The sequence below is a fragment of the Cydia fagiglandana genome, chromosome 17, assembly GCF_963556715.1.
Source record: "Cydia fagiglandana chromosome 17, ilCydFagi1.1, whole genome shotgun sequence".
NCBI lineage: Eukaryota > Metazoa > Arthropoda > Insecta > Lepidoptera > Tortricidae > Cydia > Cydia fagiglandana.
Genome location: NC_085948.1, coordinates 2,370,203 through 2,391,805, shown reverse-complemented (window position 1 = coordinate 2,391,805; position 21,603 = coordinate 2,370,203). Strand labels below are relative to the sequence as shown.

Sequence of the window (21,603 nt, the reverse complement as noted above, 5' to 3'; positions counted from 1 at the left end):
AGCTTGTTAGCTAGAGTTAAACCAAGATAAGTCTGCAACGGTTTTGATAGCACACGCAGTGCAAGTGTTATTTATACGTCATCTAACTCTATTACTACTACATTCCACGACTCTCTCCGCAAGACCGCACAGACTCTATAGGTAGTTAATTCTGTATTTTGAAGTGAAAACTTCTTTAGCGGGGCTGTGTACTTTTTGTGATGAGGAAAAAATGTTAAACTCGCGAGAGCGTAAAACATAAGACGCTTCGTAAGACGGACACGTGACCTGATCGAAAAACTGTTACAATGTCATTGAGTTTTCACTTCTGCCGGCACTCCCGGAGTGCAACCTGTTTTTTTTTACAACTCCATTTGAGTATTCCTAGAAATGTTATACCTACGTCAGTTAAAAGATTCACTACTAGCGCGTGTAACGCGCTACGAACTTACCGGATAACATACGAAAATCCGTATGTAGCGAAAAGCTGAAAATGACAGAGATTTTTTGGTACTTAGGTACTTGTTTTCTTGAGCGTAAACGCTTAACGGCCTGGCCACGACATTGGTCTAAGGCGATCGGCGGGGCGACGGGCGGGGCGGAAAACGCGAGCGACCGCCAGGCATGCCACGTACTTTCAGTAGCGGCGACAGCGACTAGGAGCGGCTGGGACGTAGACGTATTTAAAATCATGTTTTCTTGTTCAAAAGTGCCTAGAATATATTTCATCGTTTGTCAATGGGTGCATGGTCTAAATACAGGACGACAAATTTATTTACATCTAGTTTAGTATTTTATATATTGTATATATAAAGCACCCAAAAAAACGAGTACTTACACAAGAATAAGTGTGGAGACGTCACAACATACTTAAATACGCGAAAGTACATTTAAAATTTCAATAATAAACCCTTCCGTCTCCATGTCGCTCGAAAAAAAAACAAAATGTTTTGTTCCGCATCGCCCCGCTCGATCCGTCTCGCCGCCTAGGCCGGTCGCGCCGCTCTAAAGTCGTGGCATCGCCCGCGCTGCCCGATACAAATGTTCGAGTCGCGCCCCTCCCCGCTCGCCGCCGTCGTCGGTCGCCCGGTGCACGCCGCGCGCGTTGCCGCTCGGCGACAAGGCTCGTGGCATGCATTATGCGTCGCCGGGTTATTGTTTTTGCGACTTACCGCCGGTCGCCGCCGCCGATCGCCTTAGACCAATGTCGTGGCCAGGCCGTAACGCTCGCCTACGATTGGCAATCAAAATACATAGCCGGTAATTACTATTTATTATTTACGACAAAAATATGTACACTATTCCGTAACTACTTCATTATGTAAAAGGGACAGTTTTGTAGCGCCTGCTGTAACTACAGTAATTATAAAATGACACCAGTGAATAAGTAATTTGCAGCTGTTTATTTACCTAATCGAAAAAAAAAATAGAAAAGAGGTAGACCAAGATAATCTGCAAAGATTTTGTTAACACACGCGGTGCAAGTGTTTTAAACGTCAAACTACTATGAGATTAAGACTTACCTACATTTGTACGTAAATCGAACGCAGAGTTTTGCGTAATATACATTATTTCCAGTTTTTTTTCGCAAAACCTCCATGTTTTCTCCTAATTCGATGATAAAAGCGACACCACTGAAGCGTAAATTCATAACTTGACTCACAGGTCGATTCCAATATAACAAATGGTTTTGATACGACCTCGAAATCAGGGACCGTGCGCGTTGGAGGGTCTGCCATCTTGTGGCCTGAATCGGAAACATATCGACGCTTATCATTAACAGTGCAAACGCAGCGTAGGACGTCCACCCACAAGATGGCCGGACGACCTTGTTAAGGCCGCCGGAAGACGCTGGATGCGGATCGCTTCCAACCGGTACGAGTGGAAGTCCAAGGGGGAGGCCTATGTTCAGCAGTGGACGTCTTATGGCTGAGATGATGATGATGATGATGATCATTAACAGTGGCACAACTCAAAATGAAATGCTATTGCATATAATATTCTATCTTTTACTGGTAAGATTTAAAATCGAATGGCATTTCATTTTGTTTTGTGTCACTACTCATGATAAGCAACGATATGTGCACATGTACATTGCCAAAACAAGTGCTATCACCTACCGTTCTCTACCGTTGATACGTTTCCTTGTGCGTAGTAGGTTCTGCCATTTTGTGGGTTACATCGGAAGCAAATTTACACCTCGACAAGACACATTTACACCTCGTGCCAATAATCTGACGGCTCCTATTTATGCTGCCCCCTATAGTTCATGCACCAATCAGCGTGAGCCATCTTCAAGTTCATATCATAACCGTAACAAGTAGTTACATCTGAATCGGGCTAGTCTTATAACTGGCCTGGGAATGACTTAACGATGAAATGTGAACATTAAATTTTTATTATTATTTTGTTTTTCTGTGTTTCTTCCAAGCTTTATGGGTATTTTCAACGAGAGAGTTGTAAATTAATACAGATGCGTGTCTTATTATTGTTGTAAATGGCGCTGTTTTATTATATTTTAGCTTTATGCAACAGCCATTTAAGATTAGGTACTATAATTGTGTAACAAAGAGTGACTGCCAATATGGCGAAATATATCGTAACACATCCACCATTATTACGTACATCGTCCAGCGAACTGATATACATGGAAGTATTCTGTCCGCTCAGTTATGACCCAACGTAAACTATTCTATTGTAGGCGGTGCTTACAAACTATTCGATTCGCAACTTCAGTTCGTCCGAGATGACAGTCAGTGACGGATGGCCAAATTGATTTATAAAAACAACGTTTTTTTGTAATTAAAAATGTCTTCATGTGTCGTGAAGTGGTGCAGAAGTTATTTTAGTTCATACCAAGGATAGTGGAATCACTTTTCACTTGTAGTAAACAGATAACTTCAGTAAAATTTGGAATAAACATGACGATTTGTTTTCAATACTACCGTGCTAAGCTAAAACGTAACAACTGCATACGACTTTCATAACAACATACGACTTTTTAAATTGCGAGGATAATAGGGATGGTGTTATGCCAAATGAAGTAGACTATTTTATTAACTTGTACTTGGTTTAGGTATTTTCTATATAATTATAAATGTAGTAGGTAATGAATTCTTTCTTACAGATTTGTATTTTCCTTTTTTATTTCATGAGACGGAGCTGTAAAAAAACTACCTCATTCTTTCAAATTCATAATCAAATTTGATATTATCATTTTACATTACTTTCCATTCAGATTCCCACAAGATGCTATTCATAGAGAACTATGGAAAAAAGCTGTCCAATTATAGAGACGTGAAATTAAGTGGATGCCTGGAAAGATATCTAGAATATGTTCTATTCATGAGATATAACTCGTGGGATAATCATACCCGGTCTCCTATATGTAGATACACTTCCACTGAATTAATTTAACAAATACACACATTATCTGAAAATGTTGATCATTCGAATCCACCGTCTACCGTCACATATATGTAGGTTCTCTCTCAAGCCATTTCCGTCAGTATAAAAGAGCAGCAAATTTAGAAAATGTAAGCGCGCGAATGGGTGTGGTCCCATACAAAATTTTAATTTTGCACCTTTTTCTACTGACAAACTTGCTTGACCGGCTATATACATATAAAATATTTCCATTGGAACTGAAAGTGGGGATTTATTGTGACTCCGCCTATTCAAATATTTTTGACCCGATTCGTGTACCCATGTAAATTTTGCAGGCTGTATAGCCAGTCCGAATTCTAAGATCAAGTTTACCATACATTTACAATGGCGTACTTGATCTTAGAAAAACGGACAGACTATACCTGAACGTGACTTCGCACTGCCATACAAATTTATAATAAAATATACAAAATACTTATTATAGCGGAATACATTTATACAACAATGATATATTTACTTATGTTGAGTTAGTCTGTCATTTCATAACAACATTTTAACTAGTTATCTTTTAATCTGCATTAAATTATAATACGTGAATTATTTGACTGGTTCTTCAATGTATGGCATAAACCTATCCCTGTCCAAGTCATATTCTAATCAAATGTGAACCGCAAACTCTCAGCGGCCAGTACGTACAGCAAGAAGGTTATTAGCGGATTAATGTCGCTGATTGGTAGTTATTGACATTATATGCATTTCATCTACACTTAGCTATGTACCATTAGTGTAAAAAAGATGACTATTATTTTGTTTACCAGCTTTGATTACAGGCTCTGTAAACGCGTCGTCTTATTTAAATGTAGGCGTAATTTTGTATGTGTGCTAATTTGGCCCGAGAATTTGAACGGTAATGTTCCTAAAGGCGGTTTCCATACTAAATATATGCGTTCACTGACATCGTCACGTTAGACCGGGCCGTGTCCTGGCCGGAGTATCCGGCGCTTACTTTTCTGTGACATGACAGGTGATCACGTGATGCTTTCCATAGAAAAGATTGCCCCGAAAACTCCGGCCCGGACAGTCCGGACACGGCCCGGTCTAACGTGAGTCATCCTTCATTCGGAGCATTCCATGAAGTTGTCTCGTACAAACTCGATGTATGTGAAGATTTGTAGGTATAATCTGCCGTATTCGAACTTCAAGATATTTACAAGAGACGACACGTACTAGATCCATTCTAGATACGTTATAGTTTAGATATCAACTAGTTCTCTTTTGCAGCGCAATTCGGTCAACCAATGTCACTTTTACCTTAGATGGAGTAAGATATCTATTAGATGTGAATTGGATCTCTAAGTCATATCCTGTGGAAATTGTTCAAGAGTATTTCCAGATCGCGCAAATGTCAAATTTGACAGGTTAGATCTTAAACATATCGTTATCGTATCTTGGTGATGTCTAAAAGATATCTAATAGATATCTATTTCAAAATCCGAATCGGGTCCAATGCGATTTTCTTTTTCTTTGACATATGGTAAAAAATGACCAGAAAAATAGTCATCAGTCTTAAACGCCGAAAAAAGTTCAAAATGTGTCATCAGCCGAAAAAAAGTTCAAATACATGAAATAAAATGTGTTTGTACGAGAGAGGCTTAAATTAACAACACGACAACACACACACACACACACACACACACACAAACAAAAGTGTGTTACGATATATTTGGTCACTTCGGAAGTGGGTTACGATATACCTATTATTAGGCCACCCGTAAATATCGAATCCGGACTGTATCTAGCCATATAGATTATAGCTAAAAGAACCGCAATCGTATATCAAGAGAGCCGGGAGCATTGGTCGCCAACCGCAGGTTTCTTTCCCCCATTTTAACCCTATTAGCAGCTCACAATGGTTTGGTAAGTGGCCATCTCCGGCGCCCGGTCGCCCGTGAAATTGTGTGTCCAACTGCAGAATGGCGCTTTATTTACGGCGCTTCGCCGGAGAAATAGATAAATAGTAGGTATATAACGGCATCAATCATGAACATAGAGAAAATTTGGATTATTTTTGATATTTCACTGATACCCGTACTTAAAATTTCTACCGCTTTGTGCTGACTTTGTGGCTTGAAATCGTTGGAAGTTGAAACTATCTACGATTCAAGCTATGTTACCTATAAAGCCCCCTTCAGACTATGCGCGTGAATCGCGGGCGAAGCCGCGAACGCGAGTGTGGAGTCGATTTCGCAGGTCTGCGTTCAGGACTCCACACTCGCGTTCGCGGCTTCGCCCGCGATTCACGCGCATAGTCTGGAGGGGGCTTTAGACGCAGCTATCGACCTTTCTGGCAGTCGCCTCGATTGCAACGTACTTACTTGTGTATTTTACAAAAAAGCAAGTAATGTTTCTAAAATTTATTAGGCATTAACCACCGACGTTTCTCTTACCTATAATTATGTATGATATGGAATTACTTTATGTTAGAATGAAATCGAGTTCTAATTGGAAGGGGATGCTCGTTATCCTTTTAGGCTCTAGGGAGTTTCGGAGCTGGAAGGGTTGCCATACGAAGAAATTGAATATCTATCCCAAATCTATCCTGACAAAAGTTTGATATCACCTTAAAATGTCAGGATATTTCCAGTATAATTATGGTTTGGCAATCTGGTAAATCAATTTATCAGTAGAAAAGGAGCGAAATTCATTTTTTTATGGGAAATCGATCCTTTGAATTTTTTTATATTTAGGTACCGTGTTTTGCTACTGCTAAATATAACTTGTACGGCTGAAATTCTTTTTTTTAACTTAAGAAAAATAATAATCACAATTAATAAAAGAGCTCTTTAAGTAACATTAAGACACCTTAAAACATCTAACTATGTAGGTATCTATAATTTAATCTACAGATGTAGTGCATTAATAGTTGTTTTCCATCGTATTTTCTCGGAAGCATTCGTATTTGTCATATTACTTAGCAAGACACATTCGTACATTTCCGTGAATATACGATGGAAAATAATTATGCACGAAGTACATCTGCCGTTTATCAACTATAAATATCAGATTTCTATAAAAATAGTGGTTATTCCACACTTTGTCCCTGCAAAGTGAGATCAGTGTTAGCTTAGACGGGCTCTGCTTCTCTTTCTGAAAGGAAATCCTTTCAAATCTAATTTTAGATTTTGCGCGGGAATTTTTTTTTACCTTTAACGTCCTAGCATCGTCCTAAAATAGGCTTGAAATTCCCAATACTATCCATTCGGGATGTCGGCGGGCCCGAATAAAGGTACCCGTACATGCCCTGAAAGTGTGCTGCCCAGTGATTCAAATGTACCTATTTTAGCAAATAGTTAGTTGACCCTTTCCTTCCCAGTTTACAAACTTCTATGTAGTAGCTATTTGTCAAGATTTGTATGTACCTATTTGTCAAGATCGCGAAGCATCCTTGAATAAGGGCAGCGCACGACCAACTATTGTGGAGATCCTCAGTGGAGGCTTTGGTCCTGCAATGTCACTGTACATTTTGTACTAACTTGAGAAGGAGCCCTTGTGGTCTACTTTCAGACTGAATACCGTGAAATCCCAAACCCAATAGCTTCAGTCTTCCAACTATGGTTCAAAATTGACTCCATTATCTTTGTTCAGTTGTTATTACTATTTGAACGTCTCAGTTCTAAGACAAAATAGTTTCATAAATGGAAGAAAAATCTCAGAAGCGACCAAAGAGAAGATTGGTAGGTATTGTGATACTTATTTTATTTACTTATTACTTAAGTATCAATACCTCTTAATAATTAATACCTAGCAAGTATGGCGCCACAGTACGCGATACACGGCCGTCTGAACGCTGCTCGCACTGTTAGTGCTTGAGAAAGGAGACCTAGGCTCTCCGAAACATGTCGCGCGAGTGACTAAAAGTAAGTGAGTCTAAACCGTATAATTATTTAATGTTAGTATGTCTCACAACAGTTTAAATTCGAGTATGGACCATAGTTGTAGTACTAGACTATATTTGAGTTTTACGGTATTTCAATTAAGAAATTTTGAGTTCTGGTACCGGAATATTCTCAAAGCAGAATGTGATGAATCAACATCACTTCCCTACTGTAATACCTAATTCAGGATGTTAGCTTAGGACGCTATACATTACATATTTACACGTACCCACAATGGTTCCATAATAAATGTAGGCATTTATGAATCGCGCTCGGATTATGTATGTAGGCTGAGGATTAAGTACGAATTGAGGATGTTTTGTGATGTTTACTTTACAAGACATTTTAATACATCTACAGTAAAATATGATAAAATCTTTAATGGGCCAATATCTTTGGAAGTAGATACAATTTTGGCTGGTTTGAACAGCTCCTAATTCTGGGCGGGGTAAATGCGAAATCACCAACAGTTTTTATATGTGAAAACTTTATTACAATCTCATTTAAGTGTTACAACATGATAAAGGATGACTCACGCTAGACCGAGCCGGGGCTGGGCCTCAATAGTGATGGTTTATTTTAAATCAACATACACAATATAATGTTTTCTTTTTATATTATATTACGAATTTATGTGCAAAGTAGTGACATTTTACTGTTCCTACTCATTTATAAACAGATATCGTAAATATAGCAATTTCGGTGCTGCGGAGTGGTGTTAACGGAATTGGTAAGTATAAACAATTTCAACACTAGTGATTGATGACGTTAATTTTAATTTACCATTTCAGTTGGAATAATCTATACCAATTCCGTTAACACCACTCCGCTGCACCAAAAATACTATAAAATTTACGATGTATGCTAGTAAATATCCTATTTGTTCATAGTAGACCGCAGTGCAGTATACGCCGAGTATATTGATTTGAACACCGACATGAGCGACGTGTAACTAAGGCTCGCCAGTCCTCCCGCCGACAGATGCAACGTCCTCTGCGCATTCTGCAGCATCACAAGCACCAACTTCCTATTCCTCACATCAAAGTACTCCCATTTACAAGCATACACCGCGTCTTCGAACGCCTTACTCGCGTCCATCAGCCTTTGTCCAGTAATACAATCCATAGACACTTGCACCATCGCAAAAGGCACCTCCATGTACGTCTTCTCTAAACCTCCTAACAACTCGGCTATAAGACCACAGGATAGCAGAGCGAATTCTATAGCTATAGCGCTTTTGAAGATACTTTCGACTTGGTTGATAAGGTTCATATTAGTTGCGTGGCTTTGCATAATGCTCACTAAACGATTTCTGACATAAATATTAACCAAACATACTTTTTTCTTTTTTATATCCTCAAGTTCTCTGGAAATACCGTTAGAGGAAATTAGACCGTCTGTAGAACCAGGCTGGATCTGTTTATAGTGCGTTTGCGCATCGTCCCAAAGATGGAGTAACTCCTGGCTGAGTGCCAGCATTTGTGCTTCGGAATAACCGACGATGATGATGATGAATCCGGTGATGTTGGCCGGCGCGTAGACAGTAAGAAATACTCCGGCGAACAGAGCTATGTTAGCCAGCTCGAAGTTTGGGGATTTATACATGGGCTCTAGACCTAGAAATATTTGGAAAGCATTTTAGACAAAATACGGTTACGGTTATCACTGGAACAGTACCTATTTGGAAATAAATGGAGTTCAGGCTCAAAGCACTGTATTAAAGAAGAGAGCTGTAAATAAATTTGGATTAAATTTTTGAAGCATTTTTTGTTCAATTAAACAAGAAACCTCACTTCACCAGAATGTATGACTCAGAAACATAATCTACTACCACAATCCTTAAACTTAATAAACTACCATCGGTCGTGTGAAGTGAAGTCAGACTGTCAGACTACTATCGGAGCGGAGAGTTATTAATCCAGATATAATTTAGCAAATTTCCAATAAAAATATCTACTATGATACAGGTCTTACCAAGAAGAATTTGCTCATCTTCCGTCAAATGCCGTCCTGGCTTGAGAAGCGGAACCCCCAAATATACGACACCATTACCAATAATGATCAACCAAAAGATAATGGCTCGTTTCTTCACACTCCTGAGAGTTGCGTCCACATTTCTGGACATCCGACTGTCGGGGGCCAATGCAGCGTCACATTCGAGATATTCTGATACAAGTTTCTTTAGCTTCGTGCTGAAAACAGAGGTAGTATGAATTAAATGGTTTTTTGGTTGTAAGATTGCAGGTTCGAGTCCTGTCACGGTCGCCATGTACGGATGGTATCTATCCTTCAAAAACATGTAAAAGGGTCATAGTAAAATTGGTTCTCCAAAAATAACTCTACTAAGGTAAAAAAATCGTGTTATTCTGTTATTGATATGCATACCTAAATAGTTAATAGACATAGGAATGATTATTTCTTTCTTCATGGCTACAATTTACCTGGATGGTCAAGCCCATTGTATTATTTTTATATATATTTAAATTCAATGTCGATGTGTAAAAGTGCCCTTGTTGCCTATTTGCTGAATAAATGTTGAAATTGAAATTGTCTGAATATGAAGATCCTTAAGGATGACTCACGCTAGACTGGGCCGAGGCGTCCGGCATGTTATTTCGATCACGTGGTGCCTTGCATAGAAAACGAAACTCGGGAAGCTCCGGCCCGTCCCCGGTCCGGTCTAGCGTGAGTCATCCTTTAACCCTATCGTATTGTATTGTTGTTTCTGCTTATTGTTAACACAAAAGTCCTCACCCATTAAAGTACATGTAAAGAAGCTTCACAATGCCAATAGAACTGCTGATAGACAGGGACAGTAGCAGTATGATGAAGAGCATGTCACCGCCTCCTCGCCAGAATATATACCAGTACGTGGATATGTGGTACGTGTAGATGTATAGCATCAGGACTATGGCTGATGTCAAGTATAGTATTATCGGGAGTCCTGAGAATTGAGAATTATGACATGAATAAATGTACAGGGAAATATGGGTTATTTTTACGTTTAAATGTGACCAAAAATTTATGGTGACCTGACGATAGCAGTATTATCGTGGCCCAAGAATTCTGGGGATAGTACTCGTAGTCATGGTTAAAGAGATAATAGTACTTGTAGGTATTAATGGTGGTAGAAGAAAAGTTAAGTATTTTGTTTTCAAACTATCAAGAGTCAGCTAAGAAAGTGGTTTACCACTTTTCGACTTTATCAATCAGATAATAGAGTCGAAAAGTGGTAAGTAAACCACTTTCTTTGCTGACTGTACGCTCCTGCTCGTACCATCGCATCGAGTTTCTTGGAACTTTTAGGTATACTCGTACGGTGGAAGAAAACATTGTGAGGAAACCGCATTAAGGATGACTTACAATGCTAAAACGTTCCGGGTCTGGGCTGAGGCTTGCGACACATCGTTTTCTATGACGGGTGACCAGTCACATGGTTCTTGCTATAGGCCCGGACCCGGATCGTTCTAGTGTGAGCCATACTTTAATCCCAATAAGGCCTAGTTTCCCATCTAGGTTGGAAGATCAGATGGCAATTACGTGCAACCGGGAAACATTCAAATGAAGAAAAGGTGATAGAAGAGATCTAACGTTTATTGTTCCTGCTGTTGAGATCAAGAGCCATGATGCGCAGGAGCACCTCCGCGTTCCACAGCATCGTCGGCAGGTCGTGGTGCCGCAGCCCGAACTTCTGGAGCGTCGCCAACATCGCTGAAAAGCTAATAAGAAGGCTTGCTTTAATTTGTTGAATTTTTCACTTGTAAAATCAACCGCCTTCCCTTGTAAAAAAATCAGTAAAAATTTCCTAGTAAAAGGCCTGCATGTAACACTACCATAATTATTATTTAATTAATATAGGGCAATTTTACACAAATCCACCTAGGGGTCATCCATTAATTACGTCACATGAATTTCATGATATTTTGATCCCTCCCGCCCTTCTAGTCACATCTGGTGACATTCATGGCAAAGCGGTCCCCCCTGGTGTGATTAGGCAATTTTGTTTTCGACGAAATCGGCAATTCGAATTATAGGTATCATATTATTTTAATAAAACGGTTCTATGCGATAGATGTGGCCGGCCCAGTCCCATTTGAGCCTGGCGGTTTTTTTTGCCAACGTAAGCAATGCGGGTTTTGGAACGCAGCGTAGGTAGTGTTTCGGACGCGGTCACCCTTTTAACACCTAAAATGCTGCGCTCCATTGCGCGTTGGCAGACCTTCAGTTTGGACTTCTGATTTTAATATATCATATAATACTAGTATTTAAAATTCCATTCGCTGCGTCATTTATTCTACTCTAGATTTTATCGTCTGTAAGCTTCAATAAAATAAAATGGTCATCATTACAAGAATTTTATAAATGACCTATTCAAAATACCTACTAACAGGTATATTTTCCTTTCAAAAGAGGCTGAAACAGGTGAAAGCCCGTGCATTACACCATTTACACCCCTTTCATAATTAACGAATTGTATAATTGCTTGCGAAGCACTTTATCAAACTTTTACAACGTTTTTGCTTACAAGTTATGCTTTATAAAAGAAATATCTCACAGCATTTAAAACACTTCCAAACGAACATCAACTTTAAAGTAAGATGGTTAGAGTTTCTTTTCAAGTGACAGGTCCGAGATTTCTCAACCCAATTTAGAGAAGAAATTCCATTCAAAAGGAACGCAATAGAATTTTTAAGCCTTTGTTGGGTCCGTTTATAATATAACATCTTAGCACCTTTTTCATGACGTCTTTAACAAAGAACTTTTCGCGAATTATGTTTGCCTTCATTTTCTTAACAAAACATTTCTTCGGGTTGATTTCTGTTTTGATAATTTTTCGCTAAATGTGAACAAAAATAAATCTGTTCTTTATTTTTTTAGCAGTTACGCCAAGCGCGCACCACGATTTTAATTTTTGCGACACGATTTTAGAATCGCGCTGTAATTTATCGCAGAAAATTCAGTGCGCGCACTGCGATGAAAAAGTCGACGATTTGTTCATTCTCGACATGGATGTCGTACCAGTCGCTTGTCGTGAAACAATATGCAATCGCTGTATGACTGAGTATTTATACCACAAAGGTGATCTCCTTCTATTTCTATAATTAAACGGTCAACATCTAGCGTCTCATCTTGTAACTCCATTGGAGAAGCAGGTTCCGGTATGTTGTCCTATTCCGAGAGCGAAATGCCGACTGAGGTCCCGGCTGCGATTTTATTATCGCAGTGCGCGCGGGGCCATACAGCTTCGTATGCTGCAATTCACTTTGCGACAATCGCGTCGCGCGCTGCGACTAAATTATCGCGCGACAAAAAATCGTGGTGCGCGCTTGGCTTTACATCATGGATGTAATTGTACCAAAGGGGATACCTTATATTGTGTAAAGTTACTCACCAATACCATGAGTTTAAGGCTTAAACAGTAGCGTAGCGACTGTGTTAACTCAAACGCAATGCATCTCGCTTGCACCAATGCCAGTACGAGGGAGATGCGTTGCGAGTCGCTAGAGAATATGGTGTCAAACCACTACAACCACGGGTAAGGATACAAATCTGCTTTAATAACGTATTTGTAATTACTTTTAAATACTCAAAAAAATTCCAAAAACTACGATTTTAAATACCTGCTTGCAACGTTGCCACAATTTCAATAGAAGCTTTTAAAGTACAAACTTATATTTGTACTCAAAAAAGTGCTTGCACCCGTAATTTTTAAAGGTTAGTCATTAATTAAGTATCAGTTTATTCGGCATTATGCGTTTTCTATTTAATATTAACATGCACGTTAGTTTGTGTAGGCGACTCACGTGTGACAATAAACGCCACGTTTTTTACCCAAGTGTAAGCGGTTATTTGATTCTTGACCGAGTAGGGTAAAAGCACCAGTAGTCAGCCTTATAACGTAATTTCTATGTTCAAGATCGTATAATTTGCACACTTATGGACCAATAGGTATTATCAATGTTTTTTCTGTTCAAGAATTTAATAAAGTTTAATTTTTGTAAAGAATAAAACTTAATTGAATTCAACTTTCGGAAATATTTAATTAAATATAATAAAAGGGCATTTTTGCCAGTAATCAGCCCCCTGTATACCAATACACAGCCTTTAGGTACCCAGTGCCCAGCCATCCCATTCTAATGGCTGATGAGTGGGTTCGAATAGAGTGAGCTTATTGTCCAGTGGTCAGCCACAGGCTGACTACTGGGTATTTAATGTATTTCAATCAAATAAATTCATAATAACGTAATTTTTTAAAGGGGCTTGATATAACGACTTACACTTCATTTTAAAATAATAACAAATCCTAAATCCTATGGTCAGCCTCCCCCGGCTGACTTCTGGGTTTACGACCTTTTTAAAATTACTGCTTCAAACCCAGTAGTCAGCCAGGGGAGGCCGACTATTGGATTTTGTACAAAAAAGTAGTTTCCAATAGTCAGCCGCCATAAAAATGTTACTTCCACATGGATTAATATTAATCTTTTACGTTTTTCAGATAGTTTAGGTATTAATTAGGTGAAGCAGTCCATATTATTTTAAAAATAAATCACAATTCGGCTGCTATCGTCTTATCAAAATACCATGTGACATTCCAAAAAAAAATGGCGCATATCTCTTAACCTTTCATGTCCGAAGACACCACCACTTTGAATTTTTTTTGTGGATCATCGTAGAGTATTCGTTTAAAAATTAAGGTATTTTTCAATGAATAGCTTATCAATCTATAATATTACCTAGTTTTCACATGAAAATTAGAAAAATTTTATTATTTACAGCCAAAAATAGGCAAGAAAGGCTGACTACTGGTGCATGGCTGAGCACTGGTGCCTTTACCCTATTTTAAGACCATTCCACACTCGCGCCCGAATCGCGGTGCGAAGCCGCGAACGCGAGTGTGGAGTCGATTTCTCAGATGAGCCAAATCGACTCCACACTCGTGTTCGTTGCTTCGCGCCGCGATTCGCTTACGAGTGTGGACAGGGCTTTATATTTTCGAATGAGCGTTTTTACAAAACAACAGCGGTTGAAAAGCATCAAAAGATTTTGTTATTTGGCCGCCGTCATAATAGGTAATTTATTATTCATCAGCTTATATTTAATACTAGCCATTCATGCGATAATTAAGTTTAGGCTTAATGCTAATTGGTATTTATTATTCAAACATTATTAATAGCCACCATACTTACAACTGCTGATTATAAAATTACACAGTAGGTTATGGAATGGGCTTTCATATTAATATTTACACGTATAAAATAATGTAATACGTTTTCTGGATTTTATGCATGCATTTGAATGCATGGGTATTTTATAGGTATTAACCTACTTTTCACGCCTATCCAGATTACAGAATTTAGAGCTAAGAACCACCTAATCATGCACTTTTTTTGGTGGGAAAAAAATGTTAATCTTGAGACAGCGTAAGGCTTAAGGCGTAACCTTCTCTTTCTGCCGCGCGGCGAAAATTTATGCCTGTGCCTGCTGTTTCGTTTAGGCGGCGTAGGGCGTTTGCGTGACGTCACGTGTGACGGACAAGTCATTGTGTTTTTTAATTTAAATGCCATCTAGTGAGTTTCCCTCAAACTGGTATTAATATAACTGTAGTACTCACAGTGATGTGCTTAGGGGTTTCAAATAATGCGACGTAAAAATGCTAGATGGCGTTAACCTCAATTATACATAGTGATGTAGACATATTGCACTAGATGGCGCTGTTATTAATATTTTGAGTTACAATGTTATTGAGTTTTCACTTCTGCTGGCACTTCCGGAGTGCAACCCGTTGTATTTATGTCTCTATTTCAGAACTTATGATTTTTCCCACATCAACGGGAGATCAACACGATACGTCAAACGTCGCCTGTCCTGTCTAATCCCGGGTCCTGGTTCTCGTAAGGGTAACAGGAAAAAAGAAAATAAAACGCAATAAATACCGATTCTGCCGCCAACTCCGTTCCCAATTTAATATCGCAATGTCTGTAAGGAAAGCCCCCTGTCAAAGCAAAGTCGTCACATTTGTTAGGCTTTAAAAACATTTAGTATCCTCTCGGTGGGGAGACAAGGTTCTTGAGAAAATGCTTGGATAATGAAGAATTTTATTACTCGAGGAAAACTAGAGAGAAATTGTCTCTGACAAAGTGCGCAATGAAATGTTTGTGGAATCTAGTAGCTGGAAAAGTGGGCCATAATATGCCAGCTTCTAATAGGAACATTTTAAAATAGGCTAGGTAGGGTTTAGGTTAGGTAATTACTTGTGTACCTATCTATGTAAATATTCATCTCAACTCCCTTAGAGGATATAACCAACGGAGACGCCATGTCTATAATTTTCGGTACAAAATAGTCTGCCGTTTTTTGCGGGGGAGGGGCACATCAAATGTATACGTAACGTAAACATAGCCATGTCAGATAAACATCAGTCCATATATGTCGTTGACCATTGGCCGCCTATTTTCGACAGAGGGGAACGCCTGTTAATGACCACTCCGTTGTTTATATTCTCTAAGTCAACTCCCCTCCCGATATCCATACAAATCGACAAACAACCAGACAAAACCATAATCTTTATACATCATAACCGTTTTTCATAGGTATTAACGTAAAAATCTGGTTCCTCCAATTCCATTAAGATTAAATCACCCGCTTTGCCGGGGCTTCTCGACTCCAGTTATTAATTTCGGGGGCTTAATATTACTGCACAATATTACCCCAGAACGGTAATTTCTGAAATTACCGACGGTAAAATGCGTAATCTGTAATTCTCGCGGGTTCTTATACACAGTTATATAAAAACAGAGGTTTAACTTCAAGTTGCGTGGCGCTTTACAAAATATTAAAATAAAACTAGCTTCTGCGCTCGACTTCGTCTGCGTGGGATGATAATGATGATGATTGATAAAAACTATCTTATGTCCTTTCTCGAGTGTAATTTAATCTAAATCGGTTTAAACTGAAAATCATAATTAGATTCCAAAAAAAGTGGGACAATGTTGCCACTTTTTACTAGTCCGTCTTGTATTTATGTAAAAATAAGTAAGTAAAAGTACTTTTTTAAATCGTAGGAGTAAAATTACCAATAAATAAATTATCTTAGCGTGATTATTTATAAATAGGAATTTACTATTTTACAAACAAATTATTGCAGTGGCAACATTTTTTGGAATCTAATTACGATTTGCAGTATAGTGGTTGAAGCATGAAGAGAAGTCAGAAAGGACGTATTTACATTCTTTCTCATTTAAATAGAATATTAGTAGGAATGAAAACGATATAGGTAATAACACGTATATATATGTACCTAAAATGCTGGCGCATAACAGTAGCCATACCACGAGTTGACACTTGCCGTTTACATTAGCGCCTGCGTAAACTCGATCGAAGTCTATCTCGCTCGCGCTGATGTATTGGTGCGATAGAATGCTTGTCTAAGTTTGACAATAGAAATTTCGAATATTTACGGCACTGTACATTTTTAGTGCAGGCCTACTCTTAAGTTTCGCGCACAAAGCAAAAACCTCAAGGCGGGATTCTACCAGTGTGCGGCACTGTGCGGCACAAGCATTTTTTTGTACTGATATGCTTGTGCCGCACATTGCCGTATTCTAGTAGAATCCCGCCTTCAGGAATAGGTAAAGGCAAACTTCTGTTCTCTGTATCATCTGTGCGGATCCTAGCGAATGCTGTCCCTTATAAGACCAGATGGGTTCCGAAGGAAATTTCTTTTATGGCCTTTTCAGTAATGCCTGAGATTAAAATAAGTGGCCGTTGATTTCGTAAGATTATGGGTTCTCGTAAATGATGTTTTAAAATTTGAAACTTTTTGATTTCTATTGTCTATAAGTATGTACTTTTTTTCAGATTAGAAATTGTATAACCTCATAAGCAGTGATAACTATTTTTACTCCAAAATTAAATTTGCCTAACTATGTACTGAGTTATAGTGTAGTTTAAAAAGTCAAGTTTGGTTTAAATTAATGTTAAAAACCCGTATTAAAAAACGGGGTAAGTAAAGTACGTATGCTAAAATGGTCGTGCATACGCACACATTACTGCTATAATCGTAAGCTAGAATATGTAAAATATATCTTCCTGAAACTATGAAGGATACTTGACACTATACTCGGTATCTTTAGATATTTAAATAAAAGTAAATAAACTATTTGTACATTTTCGGGTAGTTATAACATTTATTGGTAACCAACCAAAGACAAAATCGCTTGACCCGACTTTAACCTACTTTATTTGATCATGTAATGTTTTCATTTACCCTGAACTGGCTTACGGAGCCATTTGAGGGTAGATTTTGTTTACTTTTATTTAAATACCTAAAGATATAGAGTGAGACTAAACTACTTCTATTTTATTTCTATTTCAGGTACCTATTCAATTAATGGGAGTATAAATATAGTTTAGAAAAAGGAGTAGAATGAAAGCAACACATTTGTATTTGGCTTTTTTATTTGATATTTACAAATCTAGTCACATCCGTCTTCATCTAAAATTATTAGAATAAGTTGTTCTATGTATATATAATCACATTGCTGCGCCTGAGCAAACATATACCAATATATACCGTACTATTTACTGAGCAGAAAGTACATTTTAAAAGAAAAATGCATAAAAACAGAGATATAAAGTAACAAATATTTCTAAAGTAACAAAATACATTCATATCTTGAGAATAAACATATAACAAATGACAAGCAATAATTTAACACGAGTATAGATGCCACATGGTTATTATTATTATAATTAAATAATAATTATGTAAATTGTTTGTATTTAAACATATAATATCAAAGTTTTTTTTTTGATAAACCATTTCTTGAAATAAAAACTGTTATAATTAGTAACACTTTATCAGGAGATTAAAAAATAGGCCTTACAATTGATATGCGTGTTTTGTAACAAATAAGTAGTGTAGATCAGTGCCCTGTTTATCAAAAGCTTGTAGCTTGTAATACAAGTGGAAGTCCCTTTCTAACAAAAGCTGTCAAAAAGGGACTTCCACTTGTATTACAAGTTGCAAGCTTTTTATAAACAGGGCACTGGAGCCCCTTTCTCAAAAGCTTGTAACTTGTAATATAAGCGGATGTCACTTTTTGACAGCTTTTGAAAGGGACTACCGGAAAGGGGCCCCAGGTAGGTACTAGTTTTATTACCTAACTACAACTTTACTGATTTTATATTTCAAGCCCATGAAACATTAGTTTTTGCCTCTGTATGAATAGCCGTATAGATAGAAGGAAACGGTATAAAACTTTTAAAATGACTGTTATTTACATAAGGATAGGTACAAAAAACAGAGGCCGAAAAGGACAACTATCTCTAAAACGCGACCGGTTCACTACACTGGATATTAAAATCGAAATAAATGGTACCTGTACATTGCTGTTCATCTTAGAGTATTTAGTAACTGAAGACGCCTAGTCTGTCATTTTCTGTACAAACTGTCTAACTGTGCAAGGTTTTCGGTAGAGGGGAGGGGGCTTAAAGCACACTCCAGTTATTAAATGCTCTATTTAATAACTGGAGTAATGTCTGTATTTAAAATGACTATGTACACATATACACTATATATACTGTATTATAAATAGTATAATATTAAGGAGACCTTGATTTACTTAAAAAAAAACAAATGATGTTGATAAATCTGTCCTAACTTGCATAAAAAACTTTATATATTTTTATGTAACATACATATATACAGTTTTTATGCGTCTATTGTTTGACCGCTCGTTTTGTAGAGCGACCTGAGCCACTGATTTTTTTTTAAACAAAGTAAAAAATCTTTCTGCTGTTTAGTAAAAATAAATTAGTGTTGTAAATTACTTTGACTTAAGTATCCAGTACAGTTCACATATCGGTCGTCTACATATATTAACACTAGGTATTTCATAAATTGTTCGAAGGCACATTTTTTAATAGAGTGATCTAGTTTTATCCTATACCTTTCGGGGCTCAAAGTTCTAATACTAGTACAAATTACCTCCAACAGTGTTGCCAACTCGGATTTTGAAAAAATGTTAGACTAATGCCTAGATTATGCCAAAATTATGCCAAAGCTTTTTTGAAATATGCTAAAAAACAAGTTTAAATGACACTTAAAACCGCCTTTGGCCGCCTTTTTCTACTGACAAGATCTGCTTGAACAACTTTATATAGTCCGTCGACGTCCATCCGTCCACAAAAGTCATAATTCATATGAAAATATGAACCACATAAGGCGATGGCGCATATTGTTGCTGCCAAGCTGGTGCACTTGGCTTAGACTAAATTATGCTAGAAAATATGCCAGATGCTAAATGGAATATTTTGCTGCCAAAGGGAGTGAAAATATGCCAGATCTGGTATCAATTATGGCAAGTTGGCAACATTGACTTCCAATAAAATGTGCCAGTCTCAACCGAAATGATACCTATTTACGGTTGTCAATAAGGCGCTAATAATATTACCTATAACTTCAATTTGAAATCAACCTTATCGACAACCGACCGTGTGGTACCTTTTGGTTGAAAACGTCACAAATTTTATTAAATAGAACAACGTTGCGATTGTTTTGTTACAAAACAAAACAAATTGAACTCTGTTCTCTAATACCATTGATTCAAATTTGACTGCCAATTTTCTTTGTATGGTGCATGGTGGCGGGTCGGCCGCTAGAGGATAAAACTCTACATACAGATTTAGTACAAAATTGTTTTCCATCGTATTTTCTCGGATTTGTTCGTATTTGTTTGTATTTGTCATGCCCATAAGACTAGGAATCCTCTGGACCGAGTTTAGAGCAATTATTTCTTGCAACCGATGATGCCAAAAATGCGGGAGTGCGCGGGACGAGGTGAGCGAAGTCCCGTGCCGTGATTGCGCCGTGTGCCTGCTATACTGCCACAATTCAAAATTTTTGATTTTCTGGATTATTGCAGATTCGTATTCAAAATTGTTCAATTTACGACCTTATTTCGAGAGCCATAGCAAAAAAGGTCTTTAAGAGCCTTTTTCTCACAAGTGGCCTTATGCATTTGACCATAAATTGTCAGACAATTCCCTGCAATACAGCCACTTTTGAGTTGTGGCTATAAAGCACACGTTTTATATGAAGCTTTTGAGTTGCGTCCTAGAAAATAATAATTAGCTGAGTTACACATATTATTATTATCGCGTACAGTGATCTTGTTCCTATCAAAGTTGATATAAGTTCAAAAACTAAAACCCGACTACTGCAAATCGCGCTCAAAAAAGTATGAAACAAGATAGAATTCTTATCTGAAGTTATCAAACAGGAAATATTATAATTTTTTAAATAAAAAAATACAACGTAATAAAATATATTACATTTTTGATATATTTACAGAGATATTCAAAGGATCGCCGTGCATGGTCGTATGCCACGATTATAAATTTTAAGGTAAAGTGGCATACGACCACAGCTATCCTCTGAATCTCTGTAAAAATATAAATAATGTAGTAAATTATACATATTACGTTGTATTTTTTTATTAAAAAAATTATAACATTTATAATATTTCCTGTTTGATAACTTCAGATAAGAATTCTATCTTGTTTCATACTTTTAGAGCGCGATTTGCAGTAGTCGGGTTTTAGTTTTTGAACTTATTTTTTATTTAATTAATTTTGGGGTCATGACTTCGTTACTAACTCCCTATTCGAAGTCACTTTATATTACTTTTTCGAGGGCATCCCCAGTACAGAAATACACGCAGAGCGCCACATATATCGGGCTGCGCTATCCTTTGGCATGGAGGCGCTTTCGGCGCCCAGCTTTGGAACGTGTACAGTGCGCCTCCTACGTCGGGCTACGCCCGACTTTATTACTATGAGGGCGCCGAAGGCGCCCGGCTTTGGAATGCGTAGAGCGTGTCTTGTACGTCGGGCTACGCCTGACTCTTTTAGTATAAGAGCGCCCAAGGCGCCCGGCTTTGAACGCATACAGTGCGCCTCGTACGACGACGGGCTACGCCCGACGCGTTGAGTATGAGGGCGCCGAAGGCGCCCGGCTTTGGAACACGTACAGCGTGCCCGCACGTCTTTTGTACGGCTGTTTCATGCATTTGCCCGGATTTGGTAAGCGTCCAGCGTGTCACGTATGTCGACACTTTTAGTATGAGAAAGTCGAAGTCGCCTGGCTTTGGACTGCTTGCAGCGCGCCACGTACGTCAGGCTACGCCCGACTCCTCTAGTATGAGGGCGCCGAAGGCGCCCGGCTTTGGAACGCGTACAGCGAGCTTCCTACGTCTCTTGTACGGCTGTTTCATACATTTTGGCTGATCTGGACTTCTAT

General features: G+C 38.2%; 2 protein-coding genes across 2 annotated transcripts in view; one reads left to right on the top strand and one right to left on the bottom strand.

Moving 5' to 3' along the window:
* LOC134672787 (tRNA (adenine(58)-N(1))-methyltransferase non-catalytic subunit TRM6) overlaps positions 1-21,603 on the top strand; it is a 193,673-nt gene that overhangs the window by 73,837 nt on the left and 98,233 nt on the right. The window lies entirely within an intron of this gene.
* Positions 8,129-11,010, bottom strand: LOC134672861 (uncharacterized). Its single transcript, XM_063530810.1, has 4 exons — positions 10,893-11,010; positions 10,056-10,245; positions 9,276-9,493; positions 8,129-8,917 (listed from the first exon to the last, which is right to left on the bottom strand). Exons 1-4 carry the CDS (start codon positions 11,008-11,010, stop codon positions 8,178-8,180), a joined length of 1,266 nt encoding a protein of 421 aa, XP_063386880.1. The 3' UTR covers positions 8,129-8,177.

Excerpts from the sequence above, each read along its gene's own strand:
- LOC134672861 (XM_063530810.1), bottom strand. The coding sequence starts at position 11,010 with ATGTTGGCGACGCTCCAGAAGTTCGGGCTGCGGCACCACGACCTGCCG. Across the intron at positions 10,246-10,892 it reads CAACAGCAGGAACAATAAAC|GACTCCCGATAATACTATAC; the intron begins GTTAGATCTCTT and ends CTCAATTCTCAG. Across the intron at positions 8,918-9,275 it reads AGATGAGCAAATTCTTCTTG|GTCTAGAGCCCATGTATAAA; the intron begins GTAAGACCTGTA and ends AAATATTTCTAG.